This window comes from Mesoplodon densirostris, chromosome 3 (genome assembly GCF_025265405.1).
Source record: "Mesoplodon densirostris isolate mMesDen1 chromosome 3, mMesDen1 primary haplotype, whole genome shotgun sequence".
Taxonomy (NCBI): Eukaryota; Metazoa; Chordata; class Mammalia; order Artiodactyla; family Ziphiidae; genus Mesoplodon; species Mesoplodon densirostris.
In genome coordinates this window covers 143,491,397-143,505,463 of record NC_082663.1, presented here as the reverse complement: position 1 = coordinate 143,505,463, position 14,067 = coordinate 143,491,397, and the positions used below count along the sequence as shown (strand labels likewise).

The 14,067-nt window shown below is 52.4% G+C and overlaps 1 protein-coding gene across 1 annotated transcript; it reads left to right on the top strand.

Annotated features, from left to right (window-relative positions):
* Positions 1-2,381: 2,381 nt before the first annotated feature.
* Positions 2,382-12,639, top strand: FARSA (phenylalanyl-tRNA synthetase subunit alpha). The gene is made up of 13 exons (XM_060094014.1): positions 2,382-2,551; positions 4,604-4,741; positions 4,828-4,926; positions 5,015-5,133; positions 6,191-6,283; positions 6,369-6,497; positions 6,574-6,689; positions 8,853-8,937; positions 9,050-9,149; positions 9,242-9,410; positions 9,540-9,617; positions 9,780-9,894; positions 10,516-12,639. The coding sequence occupies exons 1-13, from the start codon at positions 2,405-2,407 to the stop codon at positions 10,652-10,654; spliced, it is 1,527 nt and encodes a 508-aa protein (XP_059949997.1). The 5' UTR covers positions 2,382-2,404; the 3' UTR covers positions 10,655-12,639.
* The last annotated feature ends 1,428 nt before the right edge of the window (positions 12,640-14,067 follow it).

Genomic DNA, 14,067 nt, shown 5'->3' with positions numbered 1-14,067 from the left:
AGGACAGATGGTGGGCAAGATAAGGTCTAAGGGAGGTGGCCAGGACCCCTGAAACTAGAGCCTTCTTCGGAAGCCAGAGGCACATGACTGAAAGTGACACACCAGCTCCCTGCCCCTAGGCTGCAGGAAGGAGGAAGGAGAGCTGGGGCTTTCCCAAACTCTGAGCAAATTGGCTCTGGACCTGGGAAGTGGAAGTAAACTGCTGCTGAAGGGGGGGATCCTGGCAAAAGGGTGGGGAGAGGGTGCTTCCCCTCTAGTGGTGGGGGCTCAGAAAAGAGAGGAATGAGGAGTCTTGGAGAACTTGGGGTTCTGCCCCTTCCCCAAGACAGTATCCAGTATTGCCCAACCTGGTCCTCCCCAACGAGGACCCCCCAAGTCTGGGATGACCACTCTAGGCCTTCCACTGTCCTTTCCCCCGCCTTCCCTCCCTTCCACCATGTGTCAGGGACACATGGGCTAGGTGCTTCCTGCCAGAGAGTAGACACTGTGCCTGTCTTGTTCACCTCACCATTCCCCCACCCCCACCCCACAGTGTCTCCTGCAGCACCGGGCACAGAACAGGCTTAAAACCTACTTGACGTGTGACAGAAGCAAGGAAAGAAGGACTCTTGCTGGAATTAAATAAGCAAAAATGGGGAAAGTGCTTTGAAGCTAAGAAGAGACTTTGAGGGATGCATTCTGAATTTTTATCAGGACCTCACTGTAGGTCCAGCATTGGGGGATATTAGTAACCCCATTTACCACGCTCAGATAACAGTTGTGATGGCTAAATGAGTAGGTGCTTAGAACAGCACCTAACACAGAGTCCACACTCAATTTAGTACCAGCAAGTATTGCATACGTGTGTGGGTACTATTTCACTTAATTCTCACAGTAACCTGGGCTCATATCATTTCCATCCAAGCGAGGAAACTGAGGCACAGAAGGATTAAGTGATTTGGCTGAGGGACAGAAATGGCAGATCTAGGATTAGAATCTACTTGTGCTGTCTAATGTAGTCTCCACTGGCCACATGTGATTATTGCCTTTTGAAATGTAGCTGCTCTGAACTAAGCTGTAAGTGGAAAATACACATCAGAATTTGAAGACTTAGTGTGAAAAAATAACGTAAAATATTTCACTAGTAGTTTTATATTAAGTGTTGAAATGAAAATATGGACATTTAGGTTCTATAAATTCTTCATATTAATTTCACCTCTTTTGTTTTTAATGTTGCTACTAAAATGTGTAAAATTACATTTCTATCTCGAAATATATTTCTTGTTTTGTTTTGTCTTGGCCAAGCTGTGGCATGCTGACCAGGGATCAAACCCGTGCCCCCTGCAGTGGAATAGTGGAGTCCTAACCACTGGACCACCAGGGAATTCCCAGTATCTTGAATTATATTTCTATAGGACAGCACTGATCTATACTACAAATTATTTCCCTGACACTGGTCTTCTCAGAGCAGGGGTATGGGGAGGAGGGGGCAGGCTCTGGAGTGTTTATAATTTCTGACACTCTCCACCAGCTCCTTGCAGAACCTTGGGCAAGGCATACCACCCTCCAAGCCTCAGTTTTCACATATGTGAAATGTATTTTATATCAGTATCTACATCATACAGTTTCGGGGAAAATGAAGTACACCTGAAGCACTTAGCACTGGGCTGGGCACAGGGGAGAATGTCCATACAGGTTAGCTGCAACCTTGAATATATTATTCAATAATATACTAGTATTGAGTCCTTCTCCCCTCTATAAATAGGGTTGGTCCCTACCCAGCTCCCTTTGAAAATTTAAAAGTAGTTGACATCAGGGACTTCCCTGGTGGTGCAGTGGTTAGGACTCCGTGCTCCCAATGCAGGGGGCCTGGGTTCGATCCCTGGCCAGGGAACTAGATCCCACATGCATGCCGCAACTAAGGAGCCCTGGAGCCACAACTAAGGAGCCCATGTGCTGCAACCAAGGAGCTGGAGAGCTGTAACTTAAGACCCAGTGCAACCAAATAAATAAATACATATTTTTTAAAAATAATAATAAAAAAATAAAAGTAGTTGACATCAGCAGGATGACTATGTCTGGAGTCCACCACCCACAGCCCTCCTGTGGGGTAAGAAAGAATCCCCAGGGGAGGACTGGTCTGAGGCCCAGAGAGGGGGAAGTCCAAGGTCACACAGCCCCTGCTGGTGGGGCTGGGTGAAGCTTAAAGCAATGCTGTGAGTCTGTCTTTGATGGCATTAATTTGACCTCTCTGGTCAACCAGAAACCACCAGTGTAGCCAAGTGACACGCTCAAGATGGCGGCACCCCGAGCCCTGCAGCATAGTCTGACACACTCAAGATGACGGTCACGCCCCCCGGCGCCGGTTCCGGTTCCGGTTGTTCTGACCGCCGGCAGGCACACGCTGAGAGCTCTGGGAGCAGTCATGGCAGATGGTCCGGTGGCGGAGGTGCTGCTGCAGCGGCTGGAGGCGGCCGATGGCGGCCTGGATAGCGCTGAACTGGCGGCCGAGCTGGGCGTAGAGCACCAGACCGTGGTGGGCGCCGTGAAGAGCCTGCAGGCGCTGGGTGAGGTGAGCTGGGCCAGTGATGCCGGGCCTCCTCGCTTTTGCACCTAGGGTTCCCTTGCCAGGAGGGCTCTGCCTCCAGGCCAGATTATCTCAGGCCTGGTTAGGAGTAATTGTATGTGTCCCGCCCAGGGTGCGCAGGCGGGGAGTCAGGAACGAGTGAGGGCCCCGGCGTACGGATGTTCCTCATGCAGTAAACGTCCATTGAGGCATGATCAGTGTTGAGGGGGTGGAGAGGAGAATGGTGGACCAGAAAGACGCAGTCGCCGCCTTCACGCAGGCTGCAGTATAATGGATATACTCAAGTGACCGGAGTGATGAGGAAGCACGGGGAGCTCAGAGGTGATAGCAGACCCAGCTCTGAGGATCAGGGAGAGCATCCCAAAGGAGATGACAGCTGAGTCGGGTTTCTGCATTGAGTAGAAAAGCCATGGCACTTTAAGGATCAGTGGGGTAGGGGGGGTGACACAAGTGGTGAGAGAGACCCAGCAGAGCCAGATTTTGCGAGGCCTTGTAGGTCTTTATCTCACAGGGGTACTGGGGGGCCATGGCAGGAGCTAGAGCCAATGAGATGTGCGTACTGCCTACATCACTCTTGGGAAGGATTGGTGCGGGCAGGACTGGAGGCAAGGGGACAATGGCAGAGGCTGGCATACCCCCAAACTACAGGGTATGGTCCCTGGCTGTAGGGAGGCAGCTGGAATGGAGAAGGGATTCAGGTGAAGGAATGGAATAAGGTTCATGGAAATGTAGATGTAGCTCGGATGAAGCCCAGCCTTCTGACTTGGACAAGGGAAGGGTGTTGGAGCCAGAGGGGGAGGATGCTGACAGACCCGTGGGTCACCCAGCAGGCTGGATCCATGAGGCTAGGACTCAAAAAACATAGCTGGGGCTTCCCTGGTGGCGCAGTGGTTGAGAGTCCCTCTGCCGATGCAGGGAACACGGGTTCGTGCCCCAGTCCGGGAAGATCCCACATGCCGCGGAGCGGCTGGGCCCGTGAGCCATGGCCGCTGAGCCTGCGCGTCCGGAGCCTGTGCTCCGCAACGGGAGAGGCCACAACAGTGAGAGGCCCGCGTACAGCAAAAAAAAAAAAAAAAAAAAATAGCTGAAAACATCAAACTTACATGATGTGCCCTGCTCGGGCCTCAGATTTATTCCTCATCCAATCTTTGATGTGACCTTCAGTTGATGGCACTGTTATTATCCCCATATTGCAGACGTGACAACTTCTAAGCACTGGTCAGAATCTTGATCAGTGTCACTAGAAGGAACAGGCAAACCTGGATTTGAAGCCTGAGGTCGTCAGTGCAGAAGGGGATTGAAGCTATGGTGTATGGGATGACAGTACCTTGATTGATGTGAAAGTGACATTTGTGTAGGCTACTGAGGGTTAAGTAGTGGCAGTTTAATGTGGTTCATTGTAAGGATGATGACGATGATATTAATGTAGTAGTAGTTATATTTATGCAGCATTTGCTGCATACTAAGCGCTCTGCATCCTTTTTGTGTATTCATTTAGTTACTCAAAACAACTCTCTGAGGTAGAGCCCACCACACACTTCTCTCATGGATAAGAAAATTTGCTCAGGGACGTTAAGCAACTTTCCCAAGGTCACACAGCAAGAGAGGAGCAGAGCTAGGAATTAGAATGAAAGGGGCCCCTAGGGTTCCTGTGTGTAATGTGGGCAGCCTGGGTTCTTCTCTGACATCTGGCTACACTGAGATGCATGTAAGTGTGGAAATAAATCATTTCACCTGAGACTTTAAAAAAATCTTTCCCAGGTTCAGAAGTGATAGGGTTTGTTCTTTGCCAGGCAGGTAATACCCTCAGTACTTTACCTCACCCTGGGAGGTGTGAATCATTTTTGTCATTTTTCCCTGTGTCACAAAAGATCTACTGAGGCTCAACAAGCCGAGATCACTCCGCTGGGAAGTGGTACAGCTGAGAGGCAAAGCTGGCATCACAGGCTGTTCTTTGACCCTTGTCCCCAGTGCTGCGGCAAGGGGGTGCCTGCATCTGAACCCTGTCCCCGCCTGTGTCCCCCTGTTTTCCTACAGATAATCGAGGCTGAGCTGCGCTCCACCAAGCGCTGGGAGCTTACTGCTGAGGGCGAGGAGATTGCCCGGGAGGGCAGCCATGAGGCCCGGGTGTTTCGCAGCGTCCCCCCAGAGGGCCTGCCCCAGAGCGAGCTCATGGTAGGGGTCTGAGTGGGCAGGGCCTAGGGAGGTGTTGGGATGAGGGCGACCCTTGTGTCCCCCTCACTGCAGCCTCGCTCCCACAGCGACTGCCCAGTGGCAAGGTGGGCTTCAGCAAGGCCATGTCCAACAAGTGGATCCGAGTGGACAAGAGTGCTGCTGACGGGCCCCGGGTGTTCAGAGTGGTGAGTCCCTGCCGGGCGGTGGTTGGACAAGTAGTCGGACAGGTGGGCCCCCTGCCCTCACAGCCCCTCATGCCCATCACTGTGACAGGTGGATAGCGTGGAGGATGAGGTGCAGCGGCGGCTCCAGCTGGTCCAGGGTGGACGGGCCGAGAAGCTGGGAGAGAAGGAGAGGAGCGAGCTCAGGAAGAGGAAGCTGCTGACTGAAGTGTGAGTGGGTGCCGCCCCCCAGGCTCACACCTGTGTCACCTGCATGGCCCTGGAGCAGAAGGGGAGCCATTCTGCCCACACTGGGCCAGGGTGCTATCAGTCTCCTCCCAGCCTCCCTTCACACTGTGCTTGTCGAGCACACACGCCAGGCTCATGCCATGTCAGGGCCTTTGCCTATGCTGTGCCTTCTGCTGAGAAAGATCTTCCTGCTCTTCTTCAAAGCAAGTTCTGACATCAAACCTCTGCTCGTGTGTCCCCTTAGAGAGGCCACCCTGACACCCTTTCTTCCCTTCAAATTCCATAAAAGTTCCTCACTCCTGGCCTCCATCCCTTGTGCCCTGTTTACTTCCTTTACAGTCCTAAACACTGTCTGAAAGTTTATGACTGCTGGGACCTGGACAGGCTGGGGGCTCTGCCCTCACAGAGCTGACGACTCCTTTGAGCAGACGTAGCAGTGGCCTAGCAGTTATAAGAACGCAAACTGGGAATTCCCTGGTGGTCCAGTGGTTAGGACGCTGAGCTTCCACCACAGGAGGCGTGGGTTTGATCCCTGGTTGGGGAACTAATATCCCATGTGCTGCATGGTGTGGCCAAAAAAAAAAAAAAAAAGACTGGAGCGGGGCTGCCTGATTCAAGTCCCAGCTCTGCCATATGCTAGCTGTGTGACCTTGACCAAGTCACCTGATCTTTCCAAGCTTCTGTTTATGCATGTGTAAAATGGCTCCTTTTCACACAGGATTATGGGGTGATTTTATGGAACAGAGCCTAGTGTGGAATAAACTCTCTAAACCTGATCTATTATTATCACTCCCAGCTATATGCTTAGTGCCTTGAACAGGCCCTGGTACACAGTAGGTTCTCAGTAAATGTTTATTGAATGAGTAACTGCATGAACATAGGGATGTAGGTCGGGGCCAGCTAAGAGGATTCCGGAGATGGTAAGTGTCAGGAAGAAAATACAGCAGAGTGACTTGGTGGGTGACTTTGGGGTCAGCATCAGATGGGAGGTCAAGGGAAACCACTTGGAGGAGGTAACAGCGTTGTCCTCTGGCCTCAGGACCCTGAAGACCTACTGGGTGAGCAAAGGCAGTGCCTTTAGCACCAGCATCTCCAAGCAGGAAACAGAGCTGAGCCCAGAGATGATCTCCAGGTAGGGGGTAGCCCCAGAGTTGGGGGCCGATGGGGGTGTGGTAGGCAGCCCCCACCAGACCCATGTACCCTGCATCCCCCCATAGTGGCTCCTGGCGGGACCGGCCCTTCAAGCCCTACAATTTCTCAGCCCACGGCGTCCTCCCTGACAGCGGCCACCTGCACCCCCTGCTCAAGGTCCGCACCCAGTTCCGGCAGATCTTCCTGGAGATGGGGTAAGCATGGGGCCGGGGGTGGGGCTAGCCCACCTGCTTGGCACAGGCAGGGCAGTCAGGCTGTGTCTCCCACCAGGTTCACCGAGATGCCGACCGACAATTACATTGAGAGCTCCTTCTGGAACTTTGACGCACTCTTCCAGCCCCAGCAGCACCCAGCACGGGACCAGCATGACACCTTCTTCCTGCGAGGTGGGTGGGCCCCGCCATGCCATCAGAGGTGCCAGGCCTGGGCAGAGCCTTTTGGGGTGGCGTACCGTTTTACAGGATAAACTCCATTCTCCTCAGTGTGGCCTACAAACCTGTGTGAGCCACTATCATCAACTTCTGTGATCTTCTTCCATCTCCCCTCCTGCCCACCTCAGGGCCTTTGCCCATGCTGTGGCTTCTGCCGAGAACTGTCTTCTCCCAGGTCTTCATGGCAGGCTCTGGCATGAAGCCTCTGCTCACATGTCACCTCAGAGAGGCCACCCTGACATGCCCTTGTCCCCCCAGGTTCTAAAAGTTCCTCACTGCTAGTCTTCAACATTGCTCCCCAGTTCTTTCTTTCTTCCACAGTCCTTAGTAGTCTCTGAAATTGAATGACTTTACAAAATGGTTGTTGTTTCCCCCACCAGCAGGGCAGGTGAGGCTGTTGGGTGCCTGTTACCTGGCCAGGAGCAACAGCGCCATTGTCATCATTTCAGCATCCAAAACTTGCTGAGCTGTGGGACTTCCCTGGTGGTCCAGTGGTTAGGACTCTCTGCTTCCGCTGCAGGGGGGCGCAGGTTTGACCCCTTGTCAGGGAAGTTCCACATGGCATGTAGTGTGGCCAAAAAAAAGAAAAAGAAAAAAATAAAATAAAAGTTACTGAGCTGTCACTGTCCTAATCTCTCCACCAACTATAGGAAGTAGACTGTTAGCCCTGTTTTGCAAATGAGGAAATTAGGTCTCAGAGAGGGGACATCACTTGCCCAGGGTCACAGCTTATAGGCGGTGGAGCTGGGATTTGATGTCAGGCTTTTCAGGTGCACTAAAATTGTGTCTCTGGAAGGGAGTCATAAGAACTTGCACATTCGTGCAGCATAGAGTCTGCACCTATGACTGAGCTCCTGTGTGCCAAAGTCTCCGTGAAACACCTGAGTCCCAGCCATGAATGAGACAGAAATCCTTGCTCTGATGAGACCCACATATCCTGGTTGGGTGAGATATGCATTTAATTCTGAGTAAGCTGTAAACACGGCGATGCAAGATGGCAGTAAATGCGATGGGGGAATTGACGTTATGTTGATGGGGGAGCACGCTGTCAATTTAAAATAAAGGCTGCAGGCTTCCCTGGTGGCGCAGTGGTTAAGAAGCCGCCTGCCAATGCAGGGGACACAGGTTCAATGCCTGGTCCGGGAAGATCCCACATGCCGCTGAGCAACTAAGCCCATGCGCCACAACTACTGAGCCTGCACTCTAGAGCCTGCAAGCCACAACTACTGAGCCTGCATGCCACAACTACTGAAGCCCGTGCACCTAGAGCCCATGCTCCGCAACAAGAGAAGCCACCGCAGTGAGAAGCCCACACACCACAACGAAGAGTAGCCCCCGCTCGCCGCAGCTAGAGAAAGCCCACGCAGAGCAATGAAGACGCAACTCAGCCAAAAATAAATTAATTTAAAAAAAAAGTCTCTGTGCTCCCAATGCAGCGGGCCCGGGTTCGGTCCCTGGTGAGGGAACTAGATCCCACGTGCATGCCGCAACTAAGAGTTCGCATGCTGCAACTAAGGAGCTGGCAAGCCACAACTAAGGAGCACACCTGCTGCAACTAAGGAGCATGCCTGCTGCAACCAAGACCCAATGCAACCAAATAAGATAAATAAAATATTTTTTAAAATAATAAAATAAAATGAAGGCTGCTTAAGCAAAGATGGAAAGAGGTTAGGGAGGGAGCTATGCCTGGGGAAGGAAAGTTCCAGGCAAAGGGAATGGCCAGTGCAAAGGCCCTGAGGTTGGCACATGCCTGGTGTGCTCACAGATCAGCAGGGCAGCCCTGTGGCTGGAGGAAGTGATCAGTTAAGAGTGGGAGGAGAGAATTCCCCGGCAGTCCAGTGGTTAGGACTCTGTGCTTTCACTGCCTAGGGCGCAGGTTCAATCCCTGGTTGGGGAACTAAGTCCTGCAAGCTGTGCAGCATGGCCAAAAAAAAAAGAGGAAATAGGACCACGGAAGGTTCTGGGCAGAGAGTTGTGACTGACTCAGGTGTTCCCAGGTACCCTCTGGCAGCTGTGGAGGGCGGGGGAGGGAGCTGCCTGTGTCACTATCTGTTTTCAGTGTGGTGGCTATTTGAGAAATGCTCCTTGACTGACCAGATGTTGCTCTGTCCTGCCCAGATCCAGCCCAGGCCCAGCAGCTCCCAATGGACTACGTCCATCGCGTCAAGCGGACCCACTCTCAAGGCGGCTATGGCTCACAGGGGTAAGACAGAACCCAGGACTTTGGGTCCTGGGCAGGACACCCAGGGGTGTCGGGGGGAAAGAGGTTGGGGGCCGAGAGCTGCATCATGGACTTCCTGTATGTCCCTCTGAAGGTACAAGTACAACTGGAAACTGGACGAGGCTCGGAAAAACCTACTGCGCACCCACACCACGTCGGCCAGCGCCCGCGCCCTCTACCGCCTGGCCCAGAAGGTGTGGCGGGGCTTGGGCAGCGTTGGAGGGGGCAGGGCTATCATCCTGACCTTCTCACCCATGCCCGGGCTTGGCCTGCCTCTCATCTCCAGAAGCCCTTCACAGCGGCCAAATACTTCTCCATTGATCGTGTGTTCCGGAATGAGACCCTAGATGCCACGCACCTGGCTGAGTTCCACCAGATCGAGGGCGTCGTGGCTGACCACGGCCTCACGCTAGGCCACCTCATGGGCGTCCTGCGGGAGTTCTTCACCAAGCTGGGTGAGCAGGCGGGCTGGGGTGGGCAAGCAGGAGAATGCCTTGGTCGTCAGCCTGACCCTCCCCCTTTGCCCCTCTCCTCCCCCTTTGCCCCCCCCAACCCCCACTCTGTTTGGCTGCCTCCCCACCCAGGTATCACCCAGCTGCGTTTCAAGCCGACCTACAACCCTTACACCGAGCCCAGCATGGAAGTGTTCAGCTACCACCAAGGTCAGGGTGGAACCCAGTACTGGGACAGGGAGGGAGGTCTCAGGCTGCCCATGGCTCAGCCCAGGTCCCCGTCACTGCCAAGCCCACACCCCACCTCCCAAGCTAACTGCCAGGCCCAGTATCACCCACACAAGCCGCCCCGTCGTTCTCCTGCCTTCACAGGCCTGAAGAAGTGGGTGGAGGTTGGAAACTCCGGGATCTTCCGCCCCGAGATGCTGCTGCCCATGGGGCTCCCTGAGAATGTGTCCGTCATTGCCTGGGGCCTCTCCCTTGAGCGGTGAGTACCCAAACCACTTAGGGTATTGGCTGCCTTACTCAGGTGGCTTGCCAGGCGTGGGGGCCTGCAGACTTTCAGCCCCATCTACAGTATCTGCTGTGTACTGAGTCCTGTGCTGTGATTATGACATACACATCTCTACTTCCATGAAGCCAGGGGTGCTAGTGGAACACAGAGGATGATAATTAGTGAGATAAATAAGTCAACAAGTAAAGCTTAAAGTATGTCCAAAAGCAGTGTTATAGAGAAAACACAGCAGGGAGGGCTAAGGAGATGTCAGGGAAGGCCTCTCGGAGGAGGTGGCATCTGAGCAAAGACTGAAGGTGGGTGAATTGGTAAGCTGTGAGGATATCTGGGGAATGGCGTTCCAGGCAGAGGGAAGAGCCAGTGCAAAGGCCCTGAGGCTGGAGCGGGCCTGCTGTGGTTGGAGGGAATGAGTGAGTGAAGGTGGAGAGTGGGAGGAGATGAGGGTGGGGAGGTGACAGGACAGATTGAGCAGGGCCTTTTGAGCCCCAGGGAGGACTTGGGCTTTTACTCAAGGAAGGTGATAAGAGAGGTTCTGATCAGAAGACAGCATGTGACCTGACCTCGTGTTAAACCATGTCATGTCCCCCCGCCAAGCCCGACAATGATCAAATACGGCATCAACAATATCCGGGAGCTGGTGGGCCACAAGGTGAACCTGCAGATGGTGTATGACAGTCCCCTGTGCCACCTAGACGCCGAACGGGGGCCCCCGTCGACACAGGAGGCCGCATGACACGAACCGCCCTGGATAGGCCGCCTTCCCCAAGACCCTGCTGCCCTTTGCATCCCTGCCAGTGACCCCCTTGTACTTACGAGGCCTCTGTGAGGCCAGTCCCCCTGCCCCTGGTATCTCCTCTTCCCCACTGGCCCCAGGGTCCCAGGGACAGGGGAGCGGGTAGCAGGTTCATTCTGTTGTCCACCTGTGAGGGTGGGCCTTGGGGAGCCCTGCAGACCAGCTGCTGGCTAATAAAGTGGGCACTTGCCCTCATCTGGTGCCTTTCCTTAGGGGCGGAGGGGTGCTGGAGCCCCGGGTGTGAGGCGTGGTGGGTTGGAGGTCTTGGATCCTCAGGAACCCCTGGCCAGCCTGAGCCAGATCCCACCAGGGAAGACTGGCTCCATCAGGCATTTACTGATTTACCTCCTGGTGCCAGGTCTCTTCTAGGTGAAGGGAACAGAACCCCCTACCCCTGTGGAAGGGGCATTTGGGAAGGAGAGGCCAAGGCGGGCATTGGGGCCCCAGGAGCCAGCATTCCCACCACCTGGGAGCCAGCGTTGGTGGGGTGGGGCGTATAGCAAGCTAAGCCTTTAAAGCTGCCCTTTTTGTTTTTTTAAGAGCAGTTTTAGGTTCATAGCAAAATTGAGTGGAAGGTAAAGGGATTTCCTATAAACCCCCTGCCTTGACAATATCATAATGACCCAAAGTCCATAGTTTACATTACAGTTGATTGCCTGTGTTGTATGTACGTTTGGACAAACGTATGATGACGTGTATTCATTCATTATTATGGTATCATAGAGAGTATTTTCACTGCTCTGAAAGTCCTCTGTGCTCCACACATTCATCCCTTTCTCCTCCCCCTAAAAAACTACTCTTAAAAAAACTCTCAAGGATTTCAAATGAGCCCAGAATAGAGATGAATGAGTAGGATAAAGCTCCATGGACCCACCACTCCACTGAACAGTGAGCAGCATCTCACACCTGTTTCTATGGGAATATTTTAAAGCCAATCCCAGTCACCACGTCACTCAGCCCAGATCTTCAGGGGCAGCACGCTTTTAGAAACATAGACAATTTTTTATGTAACCATGAGGCCACTTTCATACCCAGGGCAGTTGGCAGTCAGCTGAGGCCATGGGTTTTGCTGGTCCCAGGGCCCGGGGGCACCAATCTTCCAAGGGCTCCTCACTCAAATCTTTTGTTTATTTATTTCAAATTAAATAATCCAGGAATACAGAAAAATATTCCTTCATTCAATAAATGTACACCTTTTTTTTTTTAGGTTTTTTTAATTGAGGTATGGTTGATTTGCATTGCTTTGCCAATCTCTGCTGTACAGCGAAGGGACCCAGTTATACACATACATTCTTTTTTAATATTCTTTTCCAGTATGGTTTATCACAGGATATTCAATATAGCTTCCTGTGCTATACATTAGGACCTTGTTGCCTATCTGTTCTAAATGTAATAGTTTGAAACGTGCATCTCTCAAGTGCCAGCAGTGTTCATGAGCTGAAGGCCCAGCAGTGGGCAAAGCTGGCTCAGGTCCCTGCCTTCAGGAGCTGACATGGGGTGGGGATGGGGAGGGACCTGGGGAGGCATGAGAGACAGGATGAACAGATAAACGGAGGGAGGGGTAGAAGCCATGTAAAAAGTAAAGGCTGGTGAGGGTGAAGCATGTATAATATGAAGCATAATACAGTAAACACCCAAGAATCCACCCCTAGTTCATTCGAATCTGAACATAGATCATATTTGCTTTGGATCTTTCACTTTTTAGATCTGTGCGACTAATGGTTTGAAGACGCTATGAGCTTGTCCTAGTTTCTTTTGCCCCCAGCCCACTAAGGTTGCCGCCTCCTGAATTTGGTATTTATCATTCTCATGTGCTTTTAAACTGTTGCTACTTACATGTGTCACTTTAACAAGACATGGTTTCAATTTGCATGTTTTCAAATGTTATACAGACCTGTGCACCATAAAAATCATCTTGCATCTTCTGTGTTGCCTTTGTTTTGGTTTGGTGCCAGTGTGTTTGTGTATGCATGCTTAAAAGTAAGTCTGAGGGGCTTCCCTGGTGGCGCAGTGGTTGAGAGTCCGCCTGCCAATGCAGGGGACACGGGTTTGTGCCCCGGTCCGGGAGGACCCCGCGTGCCGCGGAGCAGCTGGGCCCGTGAGCCGTGGCCGCTGAGCCTGTGCTCCACAACGGGAGAGGCCACAGCAGTGAGAGGCCTGCGTACCGCAAAAAAAAAAAAAAAGTGAGATTTTTCCCAGTAGATAATCCTCAAATCTTCAAATCTGATGCTGCAGGAAGATGCATCTCACCTAACTTGCAGCTTTGCCACAAGATACTGTTAGCCACTGTTTATTAAACTCTTAATGTGTTCCAAATGTTTATCCCTGAAACCCTTATAATAGTCTCATGCTTTAGATTTTGTCGTCTTGCTATTAGACAAAGATGGGTTTTGAGAGTGAGTGGCAGTTTAACGATCATTCCCATCGGTAAGAGCCCAGATTGAAACCCAGTTCTCCAGAACGTAGGTGTAAAGGTGTGTGCTCTAGTGTGTGGCCAGGGACAGAGCCCTGCACAGAAGGGCTGAGCGATGTGAGCAGATTCCCACTGTCCCTTTTGTGAACACTGTGACATGTGTCCCGAAGAGGAGCTCCTTCCCAGTCAGTTGGGACGAAGTCCCAACCCTTCATCCTTCACCCACTGCTTCCCCCAAGCCCTGCTCGCCCCACCAGGCCTGGCCACTCCTCAAAGGCACTGAGCTTGCGCAGACCTCAGGGCCTTTGCCCAACCGTTTCAAATCCTTTGCCCTTTTTTTTTTTTTGCGGTACGCGGGCTTCTCACTGTTGTGGCCTCTCCCGTTGCGGAGCACAGGCTCCGGACGCGCAGGCTCAGCGGCCATGGCTCACGGGCCCAGTCACTCCGCGGCATGTGGGATCTTCCCGGACCGGGGCACGAACCCGTGTCCCCTGCATCGGCAGGCGGACCCTCAACCACTGCGCCACCAGGGAAGCCCCTTTGACCATTTTTTAACTGGGGTTTTTCTGTCTCACTGAGTTGCAAGAGGTCTTTGTACATGCTGGATACAAGTTGTTAAATATTTTCTCCCAGTCTGTGGCTCCTTGTGTGCCAATTACTATTATTGTTGTCCCTATTAATTCATTATTGTTATTACTACTCTTACTATTAAGGGGTATGGGCCCAACTCTTAAGGACCAGGCCCCCATGCTTTCAAGGAGCTTCTGGTTTTGGAGTGCAGGTAAACTCTGATTCAAGGTGGTAACTGCGTAAACTTTTTCACTGAGGGCAATAGGCCGTAATGAAGGGACAGCAAAGGTCAGAATTTTTTATTGGAAAGACTTCTCCGCGCAGAGCAGATGAACGGAAACGTAAGGAATGAACGCACGGTTCTCAGGAT

Coding starts and splice junctions, on each gene's coding strand:
- FARSA (XM_060094014.1), top strand. CDS start 2,405: ATGGCAGATGGTCCGGTGGCGGAGGTGCTGCTGCAGCGGCTGGAGGCG. Junction 4,742..4,827: donor TGCCCCAGAGCGAGCTCATG/GTAGGGGTCTGA, acceptor TCGCTCCCACAG/CGACTGCCCAGTGGCAAGGT. Junction 9,150..9,241: donor TCTACCGCCTGGCCCAGAAG/GTGTGGCGGGGC, acceptor TCTCATCTCCAG/AAGCCCTTCACAGCGGCCAA.